This window comes from Haliaeetus leucocephalus, unplaced genomic scaffold, assembly GCF_000737465.1.
Source record: "Haliaeetus leucocephalus isolate CR32 unplaced genomic scaffold, Haliaeetus_leucocephalus-4.0 Scaffold932, whole genome shotgun sequence".
In the NCBI taxonomy this organism is placed as follows: Eukaryota; Metazoa; Chordata; class Aves; order Accipitriformes; family Accipitridae; genus Haliaeetus; species Haliaeetus leucocephalus.
This window is the reverse complement of record NW_010973368.1, coordinates 4,354,147-4,379,889: the sequence shown is the minus strand read 5'-3', so window position 1 is coordinate 4,379,889 and position 25,743 is coordinate 4,354,147. Positions and strand designations below refer to the sequence as shown.

The 25,743-nt window shown below is 47.3% G+C and overlaps 1 protein-coding gene across 4 annotated transcripts in view; it reads right to left on the bottom strand.

The window, feature by feature from the left end:
• Positions 1-2,408: 2,408 nt before the first annotated feature.
• The window catches only part of ESRRB (estrogen-related receptor beta), a 101,597-nt gene continuing 78,262 nt past the window's right edge, over positions 2,409-25,743 (bottom strand). For 3 of the 4 annotated variants that reach the window (XM_010583741.1, XM_010583744.1, XM_010583743.1), the window contains 4 exons: positions 16,146-16,256; positions 15,332-15,493; positions 9,104-9,373; positions 2,409-2,653 (listed from right to left, as the gene is read on the bottom strand). In XM_010583741.1, the coding sequence (XP_010582043.1) occupies positions 2,409-2,653; positions 9,104-9,373; positions 15,332-15,493; positions 16,146-16,256 (788 nt within the window). Of the gene's footprint in view, positions 2,654-9,103; positions 9,374-15,331; positions 15,524-16,145; positions 16,257-25,743 lie in introns of all 4 variants that reach the window. The other variant, XM_010583742.1, reaches the window with a different exon arrangement.

Sequence of the window (25,743 nt, the reverse complement as noted above, 5' to 3'; positions counted from 1 at the left end):
GTCCAAATACAACAAAGCTGGAAGAGCCTTTTTTTTTTTTTTTTTTTGGTAAGTGACCTTTCCAGCCAGGGCCCAACAGAATAAGAATTGCTTCTTAGGATCTTTTCAGCCCATTTTGGGACAGCTACCTTTACACAGCAGAGTGCAGCACATGGCAAGCTGGCTCTGTAGTGGTGGTGTGCATTTCACTTTGGTCCCTCCGAGTCACAGATGGGTACAGGGATCATGAGCGCAACCAAAAGCCTCTCATTTTCTCCCCAGCTGCCTCTGGGAGGGAGCTGCGGAGAGAAGCATGAGAATCTGTTCAAAGCACAAGGCCACTGTGTAATTGCCACCACTGTGAACACAGAAGCAGTCCCAGCTCCCACATGCCTTCTGCCCCTTAGGTCTCTGTTGGTTTACTAATGTGCCTGAAGCAAGACTGAATTCCTTTATCAAGTGAGTACAAAATGAGTGAGAGTAGCTATGACTGCGTGTGTAGAGAAAACTCAAAGGAGATGGAACTGAACTAACTGAAGTACCAGGAGCGGGCTGGCTGTGAGAGCTGAGAGGTCAGGATCCGTTAGTGCCTCCAGTCTCTGAGCTAGCCTCGGTGTTGTTCTGCAGCACTGACAGCTCTGCTGTGACACATTCTGCTCCAGTAGAAAACAAGCACCCAGTGTCTCCCTGATCACATGCCTCAATCCTGGTTTGGAAGGCTTCCTCCTGGGGGAAAGTTACTCCTCTGCCACACCATCTTTCTCCTGGGCTAGCCAGGAAGGGATGGAAGCTTGAGGGGAACAGAGGCAGTACAGCTAGTGGTGTCTCAAATGTAGATCAGAGGCTTTTTCTCACCTCTACTGCCGTGCCGCTGACCACAAAACAGACAATACATTCAGGTTTCATCAGCTCAGGCTGGCTCAAAACTAAGTGACCTAGAAAATAAAATCTCAGAGAATGCCAACAGCCAGTTTTGTCAGTCACCGACATTCCCCTCTGGCTACCGGGAATGCAGCAGTTGTGGCTTAGGCAGCAGATCTAAACCAGGGCTTGGAGACAGCAGAAACCTGGTTACAGGAAAGAAGTAAATAAACATTCCCCCACTTCTTCTCCCACCACCTCAAGGTCAAATATTTGCTTTCCCATCAGTGAAAGAACCTCTTACTAGGCCCAGGTATAATCTATGCTAGCTCTTTTGCTGCTTTTGAGGGTAATGGGATGAGGCAGGGGAAGACAGTAGTTGGGATATTGTGGGTTGGTTTCACATCACCCTCTAATTTATTTCCCTAGGCTGCCACAAAAAAGCAATCTCTCAGGCTCAAGAGCTGCCTCCTCCAAAAAGCAGTGCCCTTGATTCCTAACTAGCATTTGGCAATAAGCCTACGTCTCTGTGGAGGCAAAGAGCTATCACTTTAACAAAGTCTAGGAAAGCCCTGGTTTGGGGTGTATTTATACTTGGGCAGTAATCATGCAAACAAAGCCTTGTGTTCTCTGCCACAAGGAACAAGTGGGGAATGGCACTCAGCTGAGCTGAAGAGGCAGGTTTGATGATACACTACGGGGTGAAAAGTGTGGAAGAATTGTAGTTAGCACCACATAGGAGAGGATGCAGAGATTATCAAGTCAACCCAGCACTGAAGCATAACATGAGGCTCTCCTCTTTTTCTTGCCATCTGGGAAAGGAGACTTGCATTCTCTCAGGGACATACATCCTACCTCTTCAGGGGCCTGCGGGGATTGTACATAGGAGGGACTAGCCAGGCGTAATGACACACTGTACAAGGTCGCAGAATATCTTACACAGTTAGGAGCATCTTTCCCGGTAAGAAGTGGGGCCTGTATGTACAAGTGTTAGCTGTCGCTAGAGGAGCCTGGGAGGCAGCCGTTTTCATCAGGAGAGGTCCAGCAGCACTCTTCTCCAAAGGAGCCTCTGCTCTATGGTTAGAGCCAGGAAGGTGACAAAAAGAAGGACCCTGGCTGCTTCCCTTTCTATCTGACCCCTCACAACACCAGCAGATAAAGTTTGTATTGACACTATTCTTCCTCTCTTCCTGCTTCTGTCCCCACTCCCCCTCCAGCACTGGCGGAGGGAGCTGGGGAGCAGGCGGCCTGGATAGTGCTGAGAGCATCACTGCTCAGAGAGGCTGAGCCCCAGTGACCGCCTCAACAAGTGCAAGAGCATATTCTGGTATTTCCCACAGAGAAAACAAACAAAAAAAGAGAAACAGGTGACTGATTAAAAGAGTTTCCCCCCTCCTGTACACGAGATTCTGCAGTCACGCCGACAGATAGACATTAAATAATTCTTCCATAATAAATGATTGAAGATAAAAGCCGGCGGTGGCTGCTGCTGCTGTTTGGATTGCTCCGTTGTCTGCATCTTTGTTTCTAGTTTGTTCCCCGGCCACTGTCGGCTGGCGCTGGGGCTGTCAGACCTTTGCCTCTAGCATTTCTAGGAAGAGTTTATGCATGGGAACCTTGCCTTGCAGTTTGATGCTGTAGAAGTGCTGCACAGCTTTGGCAGCCGTCTGCCGCAGGAGGGGCAAGGTCAGAAGCAGCTTGCCTGCTCGCCGGGGCTCCTCGTTGCGCTGACTCAGCTCGTAGTCCTGCAGGGCTTCGTGGAGAAGGTCCTGGAGTTTCTGCACTGCATCCATGTCCTCTATGTGCATGGAGTCTGGAGGGAGGGAGAAAAGACAGCAAACAGACAAGTCAGCCATGAGGAAGGAAATCCTTTATGGTCCTGAAGCTAAAGATGCTTTCTTTCCTTTTCTTTTCTGTTTTTTGGGGGAGTTGGTGTTTTGGTGTTGGTTTTTTTGGGGGAGGGGAGGCAGGTGCTGGGGTGATTGTTCTTGTTTTGTTTTGTTTCTTAAGGGCAAAAAACCCCTTGCTGGCAGGTGTTGGTGCTGCTGCTGTGAAGTTCTGCATCAGCCCAAGGAGTTGGCCCTAACAGTGTGGGACAGTAAGGTTGCCAGGGGTAGGTGACACACTGTGCCCTATGTGCTGCCCATTTTGCCAGCCACCCCAAGGCTGTGCAGGGGTCAGCCGGGGCCTTTGTGACTTGCACATTCACTTGCCCTCCATGCTCCTTACGGGGGGAGTCACCCTGCAAGGGGCAGCAGCTGCTGTGCTGCCACTTGGGAGCAATCTCATTAAGAATAATTAACACTGCTATAGCGCTTCATCTGTCTAAACTGCCTAATTGCCGTGCAGCTGCTCAGGGTGTCAGCAAGACACAAAAGCCCCAGTAGGTCACAACCAGTGTGCCCAGGGGTGTTGCCAGCCCCACCTTTGTGCATATGCCCCTGTTTTCAGAGACTGGCAGCAGCTGCTCCGGGAGCTTCCTGCTTCAGTGAAGGAAACCCACACCTCCTGCAAGGCCTCTTCCCTTACCCTGCCAGTTAGATTTCTACAATCTACCGGAGGGGCTGGCAGGGTTTGCAAGGCTAGCACAGCTCCTTGGTGTGTCTCTGAGGCAGAGGTAGCTGGTAGTGACGAAGTCAGGGGTTGAGCTGGGGAACCCGAGTTGAACACGGGCTGCTAAACTTGTGGGTGAGTCATGGTGACAGGACAGCACCAAAGAGCAGAGAGGTTAGATTAGAGAAGCTAATGAGGCACAGCATCACTGAAGGTTTTTCTCCCTTTCATCTTGCTGATGCTTGCTTCTTTCTTACAATCCTGACAGAGCTGGAGACACTGTTGCCTTGTCTTCATTGAATGTTCAGAGACTTCTAATCGATACTGAACCCATTGATAAAGATTCCTGCCACAGGGCAACAAATGCAGAAGCAGCAGCAAAGGGACACTACGTCAAGACACGTGCAGTTGCACTGTCTGCCACTGCAGCCAGGCTTTGCAGTATGGCAGTGCTCTGGCTCAGCCCACACACATACAACACAAATGTGAGGACAGGGGCTCCTCAGTGTGACAGCAGTGAAGGAGAGGAAAGCTGGTTGAATCGCCAAAGTCTCTCTAGAAATATGTGTCATCTCTATGGAGAGCGCAACACAAGTTAGAGACTGTGAATTTCATAAGACACATGTACAGTAAACGCTCTTTATGATGCATGATTTATGAAGTATTACAACAGTTGGGAAAATATTATGTCTAGCAAGAAAGCTGTTTAAGAAGCTGTTTAGAAGGAATGCCCTAATTAGAGGATATTAAAGGGTTGTATTTCCAAGAAGCCTACTGAGGAAGGATTGTTCTTCCTGCATGTGCTATTTGTATCCAAGAGACCAGGCAAAGAAGCTCAGAGAAGGGCTGGCAGGTCATCACAATGACCTGAGCTAGCCACAGAGGTTGATTCTGAAAAGTAGGGAGGGAGAAGCATGTTGCCAAGTCAGTCTGTCAACTTCTCCCAGCCAGGTAGCACCTCTGGAAAATTTCCATGCACCATTCAGGAGAAGCGAGTAGGATCTGTTTCCTGCCAAGTTGCGGAGGTCATTTTGGATACTGGAAGTATCAAGAGCTGGAGCTTGGAGAGAAATGTCCTCCAGTCTTTCTGTTTAATGTCCTTCTGGCTAGGGGCACAAGGGGGAGAAGTAATCACAGCCCATCAGAGTTTGCAGATCCCAGCAGGTGCTAGAAGCGCTAGGCAACAAGCCATGCTTCAGGCCAAAGTGGGTGGTCTCATTTTGGGTACTGATGCTGCTGTACAGTGGACAGAATCCCAAAACTGTGCCCTTCTGCCACCTGACTTCTGTAAGGTGATGAGACTTAACAGCACTAAATAACTAGATCAAAGCCTGCCCCACCCCACCCCCATTCTTTGCTGAAAGAAGCTCAAAATTGGCAGCTGACTGCAAAAAATAAAATAACATTGCAGGATTAATTTCCTTGCAATCCATCAGTGAGCTGGTGTCGATGGCATTGATAAACTGTTAATTACGAAATCAATAGCTATGAATTTTTACAGCTGTCAGAGCACTGAGGTGGAGGGAGGCTGCCTGACCATGTCCCTGAGGGTCAGCTGGCCTAGAAGTCAGGCTTCATGTCAGGAGCCCTTCTCCAGCACTGCTGGCATGGGGTACAGGGCAGGTGTGAGAATGGACAAGGCTCACTGTCTCCTCACCTAACTCTTTTTTTTGCAGCTTCTGGCAGGAGCAGGAGGAGCAGGGACCTCACAGGACCCATTAGTACAGAATTTGCTACACATCCCCTTGCTACATCCAGACCTTGTTCGCTCCGTCTCAGCACTAAAATGCATTGGGGGGAAAAAGAGGAAATAAGATTTGGTCGGTCCGGGATGTCCTTAAGTGAACATGTGCTATATGCTAACCTGGAGGGCTCTTCAATACACAGGTTGATCAATTTGTATTCCTGAGGAAAGAGGACCTAGGAATGCCTAAGAAGGGACTGCTGGGTCTGAAGGGTGACAAATTAAGTCTACAGCACCCCTACTCTGTCAAAAAATGGGTGATCATATTGTTGGGACTTGCCTGCTGCTCTGGGCATTAAGAATTAATTTCTCAGCTCTCTAAAATGCACTTACTAAAGACAGCATTCACTTGAATTATCTTTGCCAGTCCCAGCAGGTGTGTCCTTGGTGTGTTACACTGAGGACTCAGAGATCAGCCACTGCTCTGGCAAGGTCAGCCTATTGTTAGCTTCTCCTCTAGTAAAGAGTGAGTGAGCTCCCACTTCTGTTTTCATTTGTTTTAATTCCTAGAAACAAAGGGTCAATATACACAGGGCTGCATAGAAGACAGGAAAGTCCTTAGAAGCTGGGTTGTATGAGCAATTACACCCAGCAGGGATAAAGCAAATTCAGGAATTTATCTATATGGGAGGCAAGGCAGAAAGCAGGCCTAGGCAGCACAGGTGCTAATCTAAGTGCTCAGCTTTAAACACTGTCTCTGACCCATGGGAGCTAAGGCCTGGCCCAAAGGTAGTCTGCATTCCTACCATTTTAGGAATCAGCTGTTTGCATGCAAGCACATACATGCAGGCTCTGCACGTTTACTCCATGTCACAAATACACTAAGAAAAATAACTTTTATTAGAAGAATGTGAAGGTTGAATGTGAAAGTTACAGTAGAAAAATACACTTGCCCTATTCTAGCTTTCTTCTGTGTGTATTGTGAGAGGCTTTAGTTACATGAAAAACGAGATCTCGTGCTTTACTTTCACGTGTTTCAATATGAATAACAAAGCAGGATTTTTGTGGATTATGCTGTTACATAGCGGCACTAGGAGAAAACAGTGCAGTCAGAATGGCTTTTGCCATCCAGCTGAGAACATGCTTTGGCCTGCGCCTCCTGACCCTTACCTTGTTTTCTTTACTCCACAGTGCTGGAAACAGAACCGCAAAGCAGCTGATGAGTGTTGGTTGTTCTGCTCTGTCTTTGCTCAGTGTTCCTCCACTCCTGATAGAGACTGTCCCATAAGGCTTACCCTGGGCTTAGTCCTGAAAGCATAGTGAGCAACATCAGCAGAAAGTGCTTCTGTTGCACGTGAAGAACTTGACAGCACCAAGGCTCAAGTCCTGCAGTGTCTCTGCTCATAGCATGGGCCAGATGAACGTCCTAGTGTGGCACTCACCCTGTCACAACCACTACCTTAGCACTTCAGCCTCTCTGAGGAGCCCTTCTCCCTGATTAATCCTGTGACCTTCCTGGTAGACAGGAGGCAGGTTCTTTAACAAGAGTTGATTACATCACCAAAAGCCACTGTCCCACAATCGAGAGAGGCCAGTCTTGGCCATCTGCCCATCCTGGTTCAGTGGCAAAGTGAAGGCAGCAATTAGAGCTAAAAAAGCAATATATGAGAAATTGGAAAAGGGAACTAGATAGCAATTTATATGAATCAGAAGTTATGAAGTGTAGAAAATCAATAAGGGAAGTGAAGGACATCGGAGGAAAATCCATGGCTGGAAGGGCTAAGGACAATAAAGAAGTTTTACAAATATTTAAGAAATAGAAGAAAAATGACCATTTGTAGTGGGGCTCTTTTCACCTGGAGATGATTAAATTATTACTAGCAGTGCAGAGGAGACAGAAATCCTCAGAGAGTATTTCTGTCCTGTTTAGAAAAAAGCAGCATTAGGTACCTGTGTTATATGAAGATGATGAAGACTTCTCATTTTGTTGTTTATGCAATAAGATGTTAGACATTTGTTAGGGACAAACTTCACAGAAATCAGCAGAGCTAGATAACTTGGCTTTAAGAGTTCTAAAATTGCTGGCTGAGGCCCATCTAGGGCAGATTAATGATCAACAAGTCTTGGTATTTTTGAGAAATTCAAGATGACTGGAAAAGTTCTAATGATGCACATATTTTCCTAGGTCTTATCTGATAATTTCCATGCTAGCCTGATGTGAACCAGGGCAAAATAAAGGAAAAAAACTGTGTCGTTCAATTAAGACTTATAAGATGGTATTTAAAAGACGTGTAGATGTGGTACTTAGGGACATGGTTTAGTGGTGGACTTGGCATTGTTAGGTTAATAGTTGGACTTGATGATCTCAAAGGTTTTTTGCAACCTAAATGATTCTATGATTCTATTGCCAGTCAACACAATACTTTGGAATAGAGGTCTTGTCAAACAAACCTCATTTCATTCTCTGATGAGATTACAAGTTTGGTTGATAAAGTTAACTGCATAGATATAATAGACTTAGGCTTTTATAAGGCACTTGGCTTAGCACCACAGGACATTCTCATTAAAAAATTAGCACTATGCAATATCAATAAAGCACACTTTCAATTGATTAGTAACTGGCTAGATGACAGATCTCAAAGTAGCTATCAGTGGTGAATCATCCCTGAAGGAGTTTTCTTGTGGAAATCCACAGGGATCGGTAAAAAACCAGACGCTACTCAACATTTTTATCAATGAGCTGTAAGTAATTTCTTTCTTTTTTTCTTTTAAATTGCTGTTGCTAAGAAGTATGGATGGCAATGAGGAACAGAATGGTGTAAAATGGTGAGGATAGGGCAGTCTCACAGCATTCTGAACCACTTGGTTATACTTGAAGTAATATATCTATGGCCAACGAATGCAACTATGGAACAGGAACTTTATCGTGTCAAGCTGTCAGGTGTAAAAAGACCTGGCGTCATAGGACACAGCTCAGCAAAGACTAGTATCTGGAGGCTGAACTCAGGCAAACTGACCTTAAAGATATGGCACCTTTTTGGTGCCTTTTTTTTTTTTTTTAAACTGAGAGAATGATTAATTATTAAGAGTCGGCTACCACAAAAGATGTAGATTCCCATGAGGTGTCTTTCTGGAAGGTGGCTTTAGCCAAACACAGATACTGGACTTATTGCTAGGCTGCAAGGGTGAATTCTGTGACCTGCACGACGCAGCTCAGCAAGGAGATCTGATGTGAGACAATGAGACTCAAGGGATGTAGAGGGAGCCCTCGTCACACAGTAGCTTTAGCAGTTTCCCTTTCGGAAGGGACTCCTGAGCAAATATGTGTCTGGCTTTTGTGCAACATCAGGGCAACACACAGCACCTCTTGTGTCTCCCACAGCCTGCTGCACAGACTGAGATGGAAGGCACTGGGCTGAGGGCCCTGGCCTTTCTCATCCTCTTCAAAAGAAGAAACAGAACATGCAACATCAGGCTTCTGCCAGCAGGTCTTACCCTTTACCATCCAGATCCACACTGTCTCCCATTTAAAGGGGTATTCAGTGTCTGTGGTCACTGAACATCTCCAGGACGGGACCAGGCAGCCCCAACCCCACAGCTTTTTGTGGGATTTGAAATTGGGACCAGGGTTTCCCTGTTTGCTGTAACTGACCAACACTACTGAGGTGGATGCAGGCATGGTGCACCTCCCCTTTTCTAAACTCACAGCACTGGAGTTGGCTTGTTAGTGGAGAAGGGCTCCACAGCCTTTCTTTTACTGCCAGAAACCAGCAGCCAGCCCATCCCTGCCTGGTTCCACTCCCTAATACAGGGCCAGAGCACAGCTGGGGCTCTAGCAGCAGCAAGCCTCATTTCTCCCTGCTCTCCAGCTTAGGTCCTGCTCTTTGGACAGAGAAGAGCTTTGAGGATGTTGCATGACACAGGCACAGCACAGTCTCGGGCAGTAGGCTCTAGTTTCCTCCTGTACCAGATAACAGTGTGGGCCTTGACTCCCGGATTGCGAGGCTGGCTGGGCCAGGGCTGTACCTGAGTTGGCAAGGGCCAGAGCTTTGAGTGTGACAAACTCCTCCTTTTCCACCTTGAGCTTCTTGTAGCGGCGCACCAGTTGTAGGATGGCCAGGTAGAGCTCCAGCAGCCCTGTCAGACGGGAGTGCTCTTCATCCATGATGTAGTCCTCAGCATAGACAAGCTTGTCCTCATACGGCAGGGAGCGGTACACAATGCCCAGGATGAGGATTTCCATCCAGGCGCTCTGCAAGAGGCTCATCTGGTCCCCAAGAGAGAGGTTGGAGAACCCTGACAGGGCAAAAGACAAGCAGGGTCAAATGGGTGTGCAGCAAAGCCTCTAGGAGCCTGGGGTCCTTAGTTTCCCTGCGATTCACCCCAAGCACTCTCCCCCATTGGCCTGCTGCTTTCAAAAAAAAAAAAAAAGCCTACTGAAGTGACCCTGTCTCTGTGGCAATCAGCACGCATGGACCTTACCCTTCTCTTTGCTCCCATGCCCACCCACAGCCTCAAACAGGAGCTCTGACTGCATTTAGGGCAACCCAAGGTGATGATAACCTCTTTTCAATGATCTCTGCTTCTTCTATAGCAACAACTGTTTTGTACCACATTGTCCTGCTCAGTGTTCCTCTGTAGCTTTGTACTGTGGCCTACGTAGTCTGCCCCAGCTGACCAAAGAGCAGAGAAGAGCTCCAGATGGCAGAAAAGAGGGCTTCTGATGGCATAGGAGGGAACGACACAGGCCTGAATTACAAGCATACCACAGTCTCTCATTTTGGCCAATATGAGAAAAGGTCCTGCCACAACAGAGCACCAAAATGTATTCAAAAGCTGAATACGTTTGTGAACAGAATCCTCTTCTATTCCTCATCACTCCCTGAGCTCCACACCATCAGCTTTCTGCACCTCACAGCCAACAAACCTACCCAGTGTCAAAAATACCTTTATGGTGCCATACAAGTACCTAAATCACAGCCAAACCCGGTAGCAATGGAACCAGCACCCAGCAGTGAGCCAAGTCATTCTCCTCAAATACAGAAAGAGCAATCATCATCTGGAGATAGGCCCTGACAGCCCCAGAATCCACTTGAGAAAGTGGATAGGCCAAAGCACAGAGGGACTGTCTGCCTTGAGGGGAAAAAAATAAAGTGCATGGGAAGGAAAGCTGTGTCTGTTACATCCTCTGTACCAGGTACCCTTGAAGGCCAGCCCATGAAAGATCCGGGGAGACGGGCACTGTGCAGCAGCCATTACAGACAAGGATGCCACACACAGTTTGTTAGTCCCACATAGGCAGCTCCTGCCCAGCACTGACAGGCAGGGACTCTGCTTTTTGGTAGCTCCTTGCACGTAAAGGGTCCCAGGGCTGTGAGAGAATGGGACACCCAGGCACCCCTCAGCTGGGGGAGCAATGCTCCACCAGCCTCCCCTGCCAGTTTTCTCCCCAGATGCTTATTAAGCCTCAGGACTCACCAAGAGGCCTGTGAGCTCATTAGCCTCTGTGCAGAAGCCTCCCAGCCCTGCTGGCTGTGTGCTAGGCTCAGCGGGACTCCTTTATCCCACAGCCCTCCCTGCTCGCAGTTCTTGGCCCCGCATCAGGGCCTGGGTAGCCAGCCACCATGATCATTTGATTTCTCTTGTTATCAAGTTGGCAATTAACAAAAGAGCTGATGATTGCTATATTGACTGACTGTGGGTTCTCTTTTTCTATCTGCACTATCTCAGCTGGGGAAGGGAAGGCAGAAGGGTGGGTTAGTGGTATTTATTTATCACTACGCCATGTTTTGTGTTTGTGTTGCCAGGGGAAGCAAAGGGTGATAATGGCCTGGCAGCCCTTGGACATCCAATTTCCCTTATCAGGCCACTGAATAGAAAAGAGGCCCCAGGCCACATTAATTAACAGATACCAATCAGCTGTCACGTGTTGTGTGTGCAAGGTCTGAGGGGAGCAGTGGGTGGGAGGGAAGAATCAATAAACCATTGGGGAGGAGTGCCAGAGGGAACAGCTAAAGAGGAGTCCAGGCTACTGGAGAGAAGAGCTGCAAATCCAGCTCTGTGACTGTGAGACTGATTCCCGTACAGCACAGCCTGTGCTCCACATAGCCCTGCACCTGGTGAATCCCACCCCTTGCTCAGGCTGTGACTACTTCAGGGGTGACCCATCCTTTGCCTCACCCTTCTGCCCCTTACCTCCCGCAGTCAAGACTGTGCTGCTCCTGAATGCAGCCCTCCTGACTGAGCCCAAGTGCAGGCTGATGCAGCTCAAAGGCTTGGGATCCTGTCTCCCCAGGTCTGTTTGCTGCACAGGGAACTGATGAGATTAGCCCTGAGACAGGGATAACGGTGATGTTCACAGCTACTGTCATGGTCTCTAGCACCCAGAATCTCTCCTTTGGTCACCCTTCTCCTAGCTCTGACCATGGAGAACAGCCCTGCATTTAGGCTGCTGCCTTAAGTCCAGTTTCTGGGTCAGTCACATGGCCTTTCTGCATCTTCATTCCCCATCTGGATTACAAAAGGGGTTATGCCATCGCCTCACTGCAGTCTGCCAATGAAATTTGTTAAAGATTGAGAAACAGTCATAGAGTAGAGCAAGAGGATCCAGGACAGACAGGGCTCACACTTTTCTGCTAGAGAATAAAATAGAAAAATTGACTTAACCCTAGCAGTAGACTGTACATCCAGCATCTCTGTTAATCACTCTTTCCCAGAGGCAGTCATGCCAGGTGGGAACTGCACAGCAGAGACCATGCTTTTACCCTGTGCCAAGAACAGAAGAGCCAGCTGCAATTGCCTTACCCACCTAGGAAAGCCCCTTGCCAGAAGCACTCCCAGGTAGCCAACAACTCCAGCTCCGGCAGGCGAGTGTAAGGGAGGGAGCGCTGCAGTGCCAAGCCTGGACTTGAAATGTCTGACAGAATCAGGACCCTTTTCCTCCAGTGTTTACACATGTAGAATGCAAGGGCTAGAGGACTGTGCCTCTATCGTTGCAGTCTGCACAGACAAGGGAAGATCATATAACCTGGGGTCTCCCATGCTATAAAACTTGAGATCAGGAACAGTAAATGCTAATTTCACCTGGCCAAAATCACAGGCTTGTTTTTATAGGAGACCCTCTAGTTGTGAAATTCAACTGCCTTGCCATCTTACAGCTCCCAGGAATTGCTAGAATCCAGCCCTTTTGCATTCCTGAGCTGTCTGATGGCACAGCATCCAGAAAGTGCCCTTAGTGATCTGTTTCTTGCTGCTTTTCTCAGGTCTGATCCTGAAAAGTGCTGAACGCTCCACTGCCATCCCTAGGCTCCCCAAAGAGGGGCCTCTGTCTCTAGCATAGAGCTGCATGCATGTTTCCCTCATTCCCAGGTGCAGGTTGAGAAAAGCTGCTTTATTTGCAATAGCTGATGTGACATTCAGGTTTTTTATTTTTTGTGAATTTTTTTTTTATTTCAGTGGTTTGGCAGTGGGAGCTCCCAGAATTAAAAAAAAAAAAGTCACATAATTTGTGGCAAGTGGAGTTCATAATCTGTTAATTTATTATCATTTCTGTCATCCTGGAGGGCCATTAGCAGAGGTAATAAAGGGAGATGTAATTATAGGATCTGAGGCCACTCCAGACACAGCTGCTGTCACTCCACTTGCCATATTTCATTCTGTGCTAGTACTATCGTCTTCCTAGTGAGAACAGCACAACAGCTACCCTGGGAGAGCCTTCATCGTCACCCCTCGAGAGAAGTCTTGTCTCCCTGCATCAAGGCACGCAGAAAAGGTAGATGTTCAAAGACAATTAGCACAGGGGGGAGGGTGAGTAGCGGGGAGGGGGCCCCATACAAAAGGGGACAACTCCACATTGGCTAAGCCTGGCTTTTGAGCTAGTGGCTAATAAGGCTATTGAGCTAATAACATTTGCTAAACACCATTAAATCATGCTTTCTTGTTATCATAGGAGAGTGTCTTTAAGCTTAACTGGGTTTATTTGCTAACACTGTGGGGCAGAAGTTTGTGCTGACATCTGGGATCCTGAAGGGTTGGTATGACTTCAACGTCACACTGTTCTTTACTAATTCCAGTGCGAATACAAGGCAGGAATATGTGACTTTCGTTCCTTTCTCCATCCCTCTCTGTCCAAGAATTCATGCACACAGGAAGCAATATCCTGTTTTGCTCAAAATCCTTGGAAGGCAGAAATACTGGGCATGGATGATGTAGACACCTGGCAGCCTCCTGGCCCTGCCCTGCTCTGCCCCCTTGCTGCCTAACTCAGTATGTTTCGTACTTGTTTCAGAACTGTGGGGTATTTTGTTCCATTTTTATGAACTGTCTTTTATTATGTTTGTTTCTTGGTACTGCTCCCTTGTGTAACAACCCCTGAGCTCTCTCCTGTGCACACAGTCCTGTTATAATACTGCTGCTGGTCTGAACTGTGCCAGGCTGATGGCTGTTATTGTGTTGCAGGGCCTTTGATAGGAAAGGAAAATACACAGAGAAAATTGAGATGATGGCAGGTATGTCCTGCCTTTCAGAAAGGAGAGAAAGAACCCCTTTCACAGCGCAGGAGTAGTCTATACTATACTCCTGTTCTGGGATAATATCACCATGGCAGGCTGAAAAACTCTGTAGGAACTCAGAGCTGAGCATTCCACGCTCATCCCACAGCCGCAAGCTAGGAAACTACAGCAGGGCACCCCGTGGGAACAGAAATAGCCAAGGTTAGAAGAACATACAATGGCACCTCACTGGACAGCCATAGCAGCTAATTGCATTGCATTAAAACCACTCCTGTTAACACCCCAAGTACTGGGTTAGTAGAGCAATCCAGGCTGAGTTCCCTAATCGCCACTGTAACCCCGCTTGTGATGAATCAGCCCCAGATGGATTCCAGCACTAGTGACGGGTCTAATCCCTGCAGATACTGCAGTTCTTGTGTAAGAAGGGCACCACTGAGATTAACCTCTACTCAGAAACACTGTCCTGAAAAAGTTTCTCCAGACTTCGTAGTCCCACCTCGTAACAGTTCATATACCATATTGCCAAGAAAACCACTAACCCTTGAGTCACAGGGGAAATACTCCCTCCGAAAAAAAGCAAAGCAGCCACCAAAAAGCCAAAAGAGGAGCTACAAAGAGAAACAAAATACATGGGAGAACTAAACTGTCTGATCACTCATGCTAGGATGCCTCACCAAACAAGGAAGAGCTTAAAGCCAAGAAGCAAAGCAAAAGAACACAGACCCATGCAGTGGGAGACACAGAAAACGTGCAGTATGGGTTAAATACTGTGGCTGAGTCTCAGATATTCTCCTGACACAAGGAAGGGGGACAGAAGGCAAGAGATAGCTGTAGTGAGCTGTTCATAGTGAGCATCTGAAGCAGTCTTTGGAAAGCAGCCACGTAAACCCCAAGGACATCCCCTAAGTTCCCTGGCCAACCTTCTCCACACCCAAATCCAATCTATCTTTTTTTGGCGGGGGGGAACTAGAGACCAGGCACTTTCCCTTCCCAGGCCAAATCTTTGTCCCCACAACCCCCTTGAGGGCCACGGCTGCTCCTTCAGCCTGGGTCCATCCTACCTGCAGGTGTGAGACAGTTGCTACGTCACTCAGTCATACAGGCACTCATTGGATATAGTCAGTGAGCTTTCCAAGGCCAGTCACATTGCCCATAAGTTGTCCTCGTTATTTGTCAGCATGGAAGCCTGGAGATTCACTGACAATAGTATGTTGTCCATCCCAATGGGACTTGTTCTGTGATGAATCCAGTATGACAAAAGCTCTCCTGAGTCTGGGCAAGAATGCCCACTACAGAAAGGGTGGCTACCTGCCTTGCCATTAGCTGTAAAGTCCAGTCACTGCTATAACACTTATTCATCTATAAACACAACAGACCTAGGTCATGTTGATGCAGTGCAAAATCACTGAAGTCCACCGTACCATCCCAAGGGCTGTTTCCCAAGTGTTTTTGCAGTACTACTCAATGCCAGGTAAAACCAAGAACTTTTATCGTATCATCTCAAGGCCTTCTGCGTAATTTCAGGACACACACACACCCCCCATCATCAATTTTTGCACCTATACCATAGGCTATATTGGAGTTTGTTACCAATGAGAGCCCACCACAAGCAGTTTTCTGTGACAGTAATTTCCACCCATCACTATATGTAAAAATCCTGGTTGAAGACAAAACTGATAAGCACAGTGATAAATAATAGCTCCCTTTGCTGTTCATGCTTACACCCTTGTAATTCCCCGTTTACCTGGGATGTGCTTTGCCCAGCCAATGATCACCACCAGTTCCCTGTCTGCCAGGTCACAGAGGGTTGTCAGGGCTTTGATGTCACTCTCTGGCATGGTTGGATCAGGCATGGCATAAATCTTCTCTGGCTCAGCGACCAGCAAGTGGGAGACGATCTTAGTCACTGCACATTTCAAAGGAGAAGTTGTTGTATCTCACATGACATAAGGTGTCATAACAGCCATTTCTAGAAGGACCTTGCTGGGACGAGACACGACTATAGAGTCCATAGGACCTCAGAAATGGTTTTGGTCACAACAGAAGACTATTGCAGCTACACAAGCTGTAGTGATCTGCCTATGCCAAACCAGCTCTGTACAGGGATGACAAAAGCAGGAAGTTACTGTAAGGTTGTCAGCCATTGTCTCAGGTAGGTCCAACAAGGGGAGGAAGAGGCACAAATAATCAGCTGGTGGGATGTAGAAAAGTTTAGAGAACTATGGGTAGTACGGAAGAGAGAAATCAGCATGGGACCAGTTTTGTTAACATAGCTTGGTTACAGGAAAAGATCAGAATATCACTAAATGGATTCACATAATCTCCTACAAAAGGTCTGGTATTTAACCCTAGGTACAATGAATACAGCACCTGGGCTGTACCTTAGGCATACCTAATCTACCCCTGCACTAGGTTCATAAGAAAAATAATCCTAGTGCTGATTTGGGTGACTGATATGGGAATCAGAAGTGACAACCGTTCCATTTTATGTTTTGGGAGACCAATAAAAAGAAACTTAGTGGTTGCTCAGAGGACCACAATTCAAGACCAATACGTACGTGGCTTTTTAGCTGGGGGAGGGATCTGTAAGCTCAGGTAAGTGCTACTCTCAGAATCCAGTCTCCTCTTGTATTTCTGACGGCCTCCACGGACTCGATCCAGACGAACACCTGCAAGTAAAACAATAGAAATCCTCATGATTCCTTAGTGCCACGGGGAACCTGGACAAGCAGATGCTAAAATTTGCCAAGTAAGACGTTCCCCACACTCCAGGGAGCTTCCCTCTCCCAAATACTTGAGATCTCAGCTGAACCCAGCAATCCCAATAATACCAGCTAGACTGCCTCCAGCTCTAAGCATGCTGCTGTGAGCTTTACTTTATTCAAAACATTAATGAAGACAGAAATTAACCCATTCAAACTCTTCAATCACCATCAATCTGATGGGCAAATGAAAAGCTTCAGACCTCAATGCCCTCTGGATGATCTTGCTTTTAAAAAGAAAGACTTTAAATGTCAATCAAACCTGCAGTTATAAAAATAAGCTTTTAGATTGTTCTTAAAAATGAGAAGTTAAATGTTCTGTGATCTCTCACTGTTTATATTTGAGAAAAGTGACATATAGCAAATAGATTATGAACTATCAATTCAACAAAGATGTTTCAGCCTTGATCAAGTAAGGCAACTGTAATAAAAGTAGAACTCAAATAAATAGAAACAACCTTTACTACAATAAAGCAATGATAAAGCTGAAGTAGGGAGACACTGAAGAATTTGTTGCAGCTCTTTCAAAATACAGTGAATCAAACTGCAAATAGCACATTGAAAACAGCTCCCAGTGACTGGGAAGCACCAGTTACTGTCACTGTGCAAAAAGCCATAGCAGCATCAATAGACCAGGACCAGCAGCTGAACTGCTGTATTAGTACAAAATACAGTGTTAAAAACAAATCGTGAAAAAAGGCATAGATATTTATCCAATTGTCAGTTACTTCTGGCCAGCCATATGGTCTCTGGTAATCAGTTCTTATGAAATTGGGGTAACTCATTCTTGCTGGGAGAAACAGCTATTGCAAAAAAAAAAAATCTTTCAAGGTAAATGTAGGAGCATTCAAACAGAATAAAAAATTGAATTTACACTATACAAGTACTTCCTTAGAAAAACACATAAGTTTATCTAGTCTGATCACAGGAACCAATTATGTGATACACTTACTAATCACATTAAGCCATTAATATTTTGCAATCAATCCACTACATAAACACAAACAACTAAAAGCAAACACTCCAAATCAATTTTGAAGTGATGCTTTTTGAACAACTTGTACACCTGAAAAAACCTGCAGTCTGCTGACAAATATTCTGCCCTAGAAAGAGGCACATGTCTGTCACTTGTGCGTTTCAATGCCACCACACCAGCCCCACTTGCACCACATGAAACCATTACTTGCCACAACATCTAGATCCTGATACTCTTTACGGCTGCAGCACCCAAACCAGCTTGACTGACAGACAGTACCAACAGCCTCCCAACAGCAAGAATAACCAACACCAACCAGGCCAACAGCACTCAGTTATACAGTCTAACAGCAAAATCTCTCTGGCAGTAGCAACACCCACATGGAGGTCTAGGTTGCATTACCTGTAAGCCATGGTGTGTGGGGACAGAGGCTCATAGGCATGATGTTATTAATGCTACATAGCTGCTTCCCTTTAAGAGTCCTGCTGCTCCCATTGAGCAGGAGAAGTAGGAATGAGCAGGCCTGGAGCTCTCCAGAGCAAAGGAAATGCTGCTGCAAGTGGCTGCTATGGGAGGATGGCAGACACTGAAGATGAAGAGAAAGACACGAAGCCAAATACGTGAACTCAGATCACACTGAGTAATTTCCTTCCCCTGCCCCATTTTCTATTTCTGACTCTGTGTGGAGAATTCATTGACATCCCTAAGCACAAGTACTACCTTTCTCCTCCATTACATGGTACTGTTTCTGAAGATGTTGCCCATTGCTTCTTTTACCTCCATTCACAGCAGCAGATAGCCTGTGGGCAAGACTCCTTCCTGGGAGCGCAACACGTTCCACAGAGTGATTTCAGAAAGGGCAGCCAGGGAATCCCAAACGAGATTATCTGGGGAGATCCACGAGGAACAGCACTAATAAAGTCCTGCATGAAGTAGGAAATTTTCCTTTCCATCTATCATTTCTTCCCCTTCAATAAATGTGCCCTGGTTTCCTAAGAAAGAAGACATCTATTCCAGACTCTGCTGAATGCATGACACCTACCTATAAGCCAGGAGAGGAGGGAGAGACACAAATTTCAGGAACTGCCAGTAAACCAAGTAACCAGGTGTGAAAATTAAAAGGGTCGGGAATACACTGTTCAAAGATTATGGAGGAATCCAGAACAGGCTGCAGGACTTCAGGCCTGAATCACAGCTCCCTAAGGCCCTCACAGAAGAAGGGTCATAGTGGGGTCCATTCCCTCACGCCAGCGAGCAGAATGTCATTGGTGCAGGGAGACGCCATTCTCAGCCCAGGAGAAACCAACACACAGCCCTCAGGATGCTTTTGCCATGCAGTTTGATAAGCAGCAGAGAGGGGGCACTAGGAGGGATAGGGAGGAAATGGGGGACGGAGCTCGTTTCCTTCTCCCAAGGAGAAGCATGCCATACTCCAGTGCTTGGCAGACGGATGGCTGCACGGGCTGCAGCTGTGCTAGGGACCCTCAATCAGATTATAAGGACACAAAGGACTTAAGTGCATTAAAAAAAGATAAGAGAGACGCAGAGAGATTTACCCTCCATCCCTCTTTCCCTCACTGAGCAGATAGAGGTCTGTTTGCCCAAGGACTTTGGCTCGTTAATTTTGAACAAGTGTTTGTCCTCCTCTTGTTCCCCATCCTGTGCGACACTCCTTGAGGCAAATGTTTTCAATCAGCATTTGCAGAGCCACTATTCTATCCTGTTGTCATCGCTCCAGCCGCAGAGCTGGTGAATAGGCTGACCCCTACATAGCACATCCCAGCACCAGTTGCTGAGTGCAGTGACCTGCAGGTGCTACAGCAAACAAAAGCATTTCAACCCCGAGTCCCTGACTGTGACACTCCAGACACAAGCATCATGGCAAAATCCCTTCCCCAAAGATCTGACAGCCTAATGGGTCATATCTAGATGGAAGGAAAGGGCATGACCAAATATCAGGACCTGGTACTGAGTTGTGGTATTCAGGTGGCTTGTTAATGCCTGCTGTTATACTTTCATTGCCTCAGTGGTTGATTTTAAGATAGGCAGGCTGGTTACAATGCAGCTCTGAAAGGGACACTAAAGGACATTAAAATGGAGTGGGGAGGTGCAGTGGGTAAGCTCAGAGAAGCTGCATGAAGGAAAGCACTGAGCAGAGAAGAAATGGAGGGAGATGTAAAATGAGATATGAGTGGAAGTGAGACAGTGCAAGGAGAAGGGAGATGAGAGGGCTGGAGCAAGGGTGAGTGGTACATACACTGATATCCCAAGGGCGGATTTCACACCAAACATGCAGCCACCTGAGCTTTAACTACAAGGTGCAGCAGCCACTTACAAGATGCAGCTGGTCTGTACTGAAGACCCTTACATAGGATTTGGTGCCACTCTGACAATAAGACAGCAGCAAGAGAAAGCAGTTGCCTTCCAGCTCCTGCACAAACCTATTTCTCACATGGATCACAACTGGCCAGTTCCCAGGAGAGAAGGCACTCATCCTACAAAACTGTCACCACCATAGGCATTCCTGGACCCCTTTTCTTGACAGTATCAGCAAGGAGGGGCTGCTAGAGCAGTAAAGAAGGGAGGGTTTACATACACCATGTGAGATGCAACAGTATAGGGCAAAGTTTGGGAGGTACCACCCCTTGATAACTTACCTTTCTGGCAGCTGCTTCTTCACAAATGAAGGCTATCTGTGCTGGAAACATCCCCTCTCCTCCCACTCCCCTGTGTTGCAAGGAAGCACTGCTGTTCATTGAATCTTGTTATCTTTTGAGGGATCCTGAGTAAGAGTCCTGGCACTCCGTCTGACCTAGGTGTGGAGCTCACCCCGGTGTCCACCATAGGGATTGTGTCCCAGCTCACTGGCAGCATGCTCTCGGCTCCCCAGCCTGCCTGAGCCCCCTCTGACCTAGCAGGGAGGAGGGCAGGGCCAGGAGCTGGGCAGGACTTTTCGGCTCAGCATCCTGCCTGGGGTAGGGATGTCAGTTTTCTAAGCGTCCTGTGGGTGCCACTCGTGTTCCAAGCGCTCTTGCAAAGAGGTCTGTGCCAGCACCAGGCCTCTGCAGTGGGAGAGCTGATCTGCTGATCTGTTCAAGCTCCCTGCATTTCTCTGACATGTCCCTCGGAGAGACGTCTGCCCGACAACTTTGGGATCAGATGTCCCCTTGCTGACTTGATAACATCAGGCTTTGGGCTTTTTTTCTTAATGGAAGTAAAATAATTCCAGTTTTTTTTAAAGCTGGACCCAGGCCAAGCCTGTCGGAAGTAAAAATAGCCAAGTATGCAGAGGCGACAGCACACAGTCAGGTTTAGTTTCTCTTTTATTTTCTGGGGACTAAAAATACTCCTAAAAGCTCTGTGAAGCTAAGCCCTGGCCAGTGGGAAATGCAGTCTAGGCCCAGTATCAGCTGTCGTGTCAAATTACTAGCCTCACCTCACTTTCCATCGAGTCCAATCACATGCCCATGAATTGATAGGAACAGAAAGATCTATCTTGCCAAAAGAGCTAACGGAGGAGCCAAGATACAGGGTTTGCATGGTACAATATGTGTCTAGACCAAGGAGGACACAACCAAAGGGAACACAGGGCAAGTGCTGGCCAGGGAGCAATGCTCACAGGGCTGCTTTTGCTGAGCTTCCCCAATACACCAGCCGGGTCCTGTGCCCACTGCCCACCTAATCCTTGAGCTGCGATTTCTGCATCAATGCAACCTGCTTGCTCTCCCAGGGTCTGAGCTGGGTGGTGCTCTGTAGCTAACAGAGATGCCCCTGTCCTCAGGAGCTGCAGTCTAAAGTACATGGATTGGCACTGCCCAAGGAAGCTGGAAGGCATAGGCTAAGAGTAGAGAAGAAAGGAAGGGAGAAGGGTTGTGCCCAGGGTGTCTCCTACAGAATTTCCCTCTCCCTTTTTGCTCTGAACTTCAGGAGAGATAACAGGATGTGGCGATGGGATGAGTGAGCCAGGTGGAGGCCTATCAAGGAAACAGAGCAGCGATGACCATAAAAGTTAGGCTTGCCAAGATGGGGAAAGAAATAGACTATAGGGAAAGGCATCTCTATCTAATGAGAGTGGAGAGGCTGCAACCTGACTAGGCTCTCTTGTTACTCTGAGATTCCAGCATGGGAAGGGGAAAAGACTCCTTTATACCATTAGGTTTTATACTGCTGCAAAAAGAGGCCAGCCCCTGGAAAATCTCTTGGTAGATGACTGGTGCAATTACCCAACTGTTTGAAACACAGGAAAGCAACTTGAGGGTCACAGGTCAGCATGGTCAGAAAAACCCAGTCACTAGCATGGTGCAGGTCAGCGAGCCTGGGAATGACACTTGCAATGGGAGGGTGGGAAACCAACCTGGGGCGCGAGGCAGGAAAGTTCCTTTGCTGTCTGTCTGGCTAAAGAGTCCCTGGACACAGTTTAGCTCTGTGATGCCTGATGATACCTGGTACCAGAGGCTGTCACTTGCCTTGGAGCAGTGACACAAGGCATCCTTGCTCCTCAGACACAGAAACACAAGCAGCATGTCCCAGGTGATTGTCCGAAGCATACAGGATCTGGTGTAACCCACACAGCTTGCAAACCAACCCTTCTCCTCTGCTAGTGCCAGCTGCATGGCTGCCAGCTCTGCAGAGGCGTCTCTGCAGCATTAGCCATTGCTGTCTCTCAAATGTACAGCTTCCTTCAAATGCTGAGCCCCTCTCACCTCGCCCCCCAATCACCCTGGAAAGTCAGGAATTAACTAGGGTTTCAAGGGCAGATGGGAATAAAGAATACCTCAGTACCTTGTTCAGCTCTCTGTAATAGCCCCCACATCCACACACTCACCCTGTGTTTGTGGTCCATGCACGTGTTCTCCTTTGCCTCCCTTCCCAACCCTCTAAACAGCCTGAAGCAGGACAGCAGCTCTATTGGCTATGTTACCCGTGGCAGCAATGCTTGCATAACAGCAGGCTGAGGGGCACTGTGTGAAAGGAACAGTTGCAGGCACATGCCTGCCAGGAGAAGACCATGGATGCCTTTCACAAGAGGACCTAAAAGATGACAAAGCCCCAGCCTCGCTGACCTTTCAAGTGGTAGTGCTCAGAGCTAAATCCCCAAAGGGGTGTTTGCTGCCTAGAGGAACCTGCAGCCCTCAGTGTGGTTTAACTCACCCTACTTTAGGCTTTGATAGCTCCCTTCTGCACGTCTGGGCTCCCTTGACCAGCAACAGAGAGAAGCAGGCACCTCCACTTCAGAGGATCTTACCTAACATCTTTATCTCACTGGCCAGACACTTACCTGAGGAGGAGTGATGACAGATATTTCTCCCTATTGACTACCAAGGGAACCCCTGCAGGGTCAAACCAATGCTTTCTCTAGCCCAATTTTCTGTCTTAGTCTAGTTAGGTAGAGTCTATGAGCCTTTTGGAACAGGTAGAGCAGCACAAGCATGGATCAAGAACCAAATTTTTAGATATGTGACACAATGGAGAGGCCCCCACCACTGCAGGGAGAGAGGCCCACTTGTGACGGAGATGCACAGAGGTGAGGGAGTTAGACCCACCAACACAGGGTGCTGCTGCCTTGGCCAGCCTCTTAGAGCACCTCTGCTTGGGCCTTGCAGCCTTGAAGTCTCTCCTGAAGTCCTCACCTCAGCAGTGGCTTTTCCAATGCTAAGAACTAGTGTCCACTTATTATTTAATTCTTAAATTAGAACAGCTGTGCCAGGCAATTCTGAGTAAAGACCCTCTCAGGATACCCTGCAGCCCAAGGGCTGGCACAGTCTTCAAAGGTGAGTCAGGGGAAGGGATTGAGAATCTCGGCAGAGCTGAGTCACTGGTGAACATGGGTTACCAGAGGCTGTGAAAATATTGATACACATGCCTTAAGTTACTGTAGAGCAGTGGGACATACATTCAGTCCCACCCCACTCTTGCTCACTTCAGAGGATCTTACCTAACATCTTGTCAGAACTGCCTAAGAGCTTGTAGCACAATGGTTGGGGTCTAAACATCACTGGATGGTTGCAGCTTTCATCACCTTCCTCTTTTCTATACATGTTATAAGAGCACTAAGCACAATTTCTGGTGACAGAATGCACAAAGTGTTTGTCATAAACCTGTGTAGAGTTGATGCCTCTCTGAACCCACACAGATGTACATTGATTGAGCCTGGACTTCATGTTTGATAGAATGGAGATTTCGTTAGGTATGGCAAGAACCTAGGCAGATTAATAATTCAGAATGAATGGGAGGAACCAAACTAAACAGATTCATAATCCACTGGATATGGCAGAAGGTGTGAAGAGGGTCCTGGATGCACCAGTCTTACAGTCAGAAAACAGATACAAAGTGCCATCAGCCCAACGTGCACTTTGTGGACAGCCCATCCACTGCAAGCCTCCTCTTTGGAGAATCACCACCACACTGCCAAAGGCAGCACATGCTCTGTGTCACACCATCACCCAGCCCAGCTCCAGCTGCATTGCAAATGCTCATTTCATGCCTTGGAAAGTAGTTGGGTGTGGATGATATAGACATCAAAATGCCACTCACTGCACCTGGAGATCCTGTTTCAAAGGACAGGGGGTTGCCTGTCTGTTTTTAAACACAGGGGTATTTTAGAGAAAGAAAAATCATTTTTCATTCTCTTTTTTCATTTGGATGCCTCCAATAGCGGTATTTCTGGCACCGGCTGGAGGCAGAATACTCTATAAATACAAAGCCATTAAAACGCATGCAGCAGCAACCTGATCGGGGCTGCCTTTTAATTTCCTGACATGAGCTGGCCACTAACCCAATTACCCAGAATCCCCGGAGGAGCCCTCATCCTTCCCAGGAAGCACAAAGCAAGAACCCGAGCATATTGCAGGGATGTCAGCTGAGCTTTCACTGAAATCAAAGATCTTCTTGAGAACACATGGTCTGGAAGCAGAGATGGGAGCAGGAGGGAGAGGTTGCTGGAAACACTTTGCTCCATTGAAAGATTCTTTCACTTGAAAACAGAAATGAAACACCCTCCATTTGGTTATGTTGCTGAAAAGGAGCTCTGCTGTTGATTCAGTTATTTGAATTTTAGTGAAGGATGAAGGCAAAGTTACTAAGCGGAAGTAGTTTGAGATTGCCAGTGCTTGGAATCCCTTGTTTAGATACTAGATGACTGTACTCAATTTATAACATCACAGAGCCAGGCCTGCCCAGGGTGATAGACAGATTTGTTTCCTTGGGAAACATTTACGACATCAGCCACTGGCTGCAGCTGGTAAGGGAAACAGCAGAGTTAGGAGTAAACAGTAGGAAAGTTCTACTGGCTACAGGGCTCCCTAATCAGCCAGGGTCTTGAACAGGAGGAACATGGATTTAAGAGACAGCCAATTCTGAAATCTGGAGATTACAGGCTCACCATCTCTGAAGCGGGGACCACATCCACCACTCACAGAGATGCAGGCACTTAGGCAGCACAAGGGTTATCAGGTTGTTGCAAATTCCTGGGAGGCAGGGTATTCCCAAAGACACTGGGGACAGGAGGGAAAGGGGAACAATTAAGAGGAAGATGAGCTGAAGAAACTTTGTGGCTCTCCTCTGTTCACTTCTCATTCATATTTCACCACCTAGCCCTGCAGTGTCAGTATGCACACCTTCCAGCAATTACTACATCAGATTAGACAGATAGGAGTCCAAGAGCTTAGGGGATTTGTAACAAAGAATTTGGGTGTCCTGTTGAATTTTAACATGTTCTCTAGCATTTCTTATGGAAATGCATTAGGATCAAAGCCTAGGAAAGGAATGGTTGTACCTGGGATTACTACACCACAGCAGATACACTTATGGGAAAAGACAGAGTCATGTAGATAAAATAAATCATATGCCTTTCTTGGATAATTGCCTAACCTCTCTCTTGCTGTTAAAGAGCCTCCCTTTTCTGCATCCAGATCAAGACTACCTTCCTCTGCCTTCCTTCCTTGCATTTGTAGACTTCACCTTCACCACACAAGAAATAGCTGCTGGGTGACTTCCGAGAGCCAGGAGGCTAGGCCAGAGGACAACTTGCCTTCAAAGACATTCAGAGTGGGGCAAAGCACCTCGTACAGGGCAGGTTTCCTATCCTGGGAATTCCCACTCCTGCTTTTATCAGAAGAAATGTATGTAGATCTGGGGGACTCCAGAAATACCTTCTACTTTCTGAAATAAGGTATACCTGGTCTACCACAGGACACATCCCCAGGGCCCTTTCAGTCTTTGCCCTCTTTCTTGGCAGCCAACCAGCGACATCTGCAAGAAACTGGGCAGAAGCCACACACACGTCTCAGAAAGTTGCACTTAGGCCTCAGTCATGAGCAGGACTCTGAGGAGACAAGTCTCAGCACTGGCAAGGAGCAGGAGACAACCAATCTTCAGCAACATAATACACATTATTCCTATTAAGAAGGAAAACAAGAC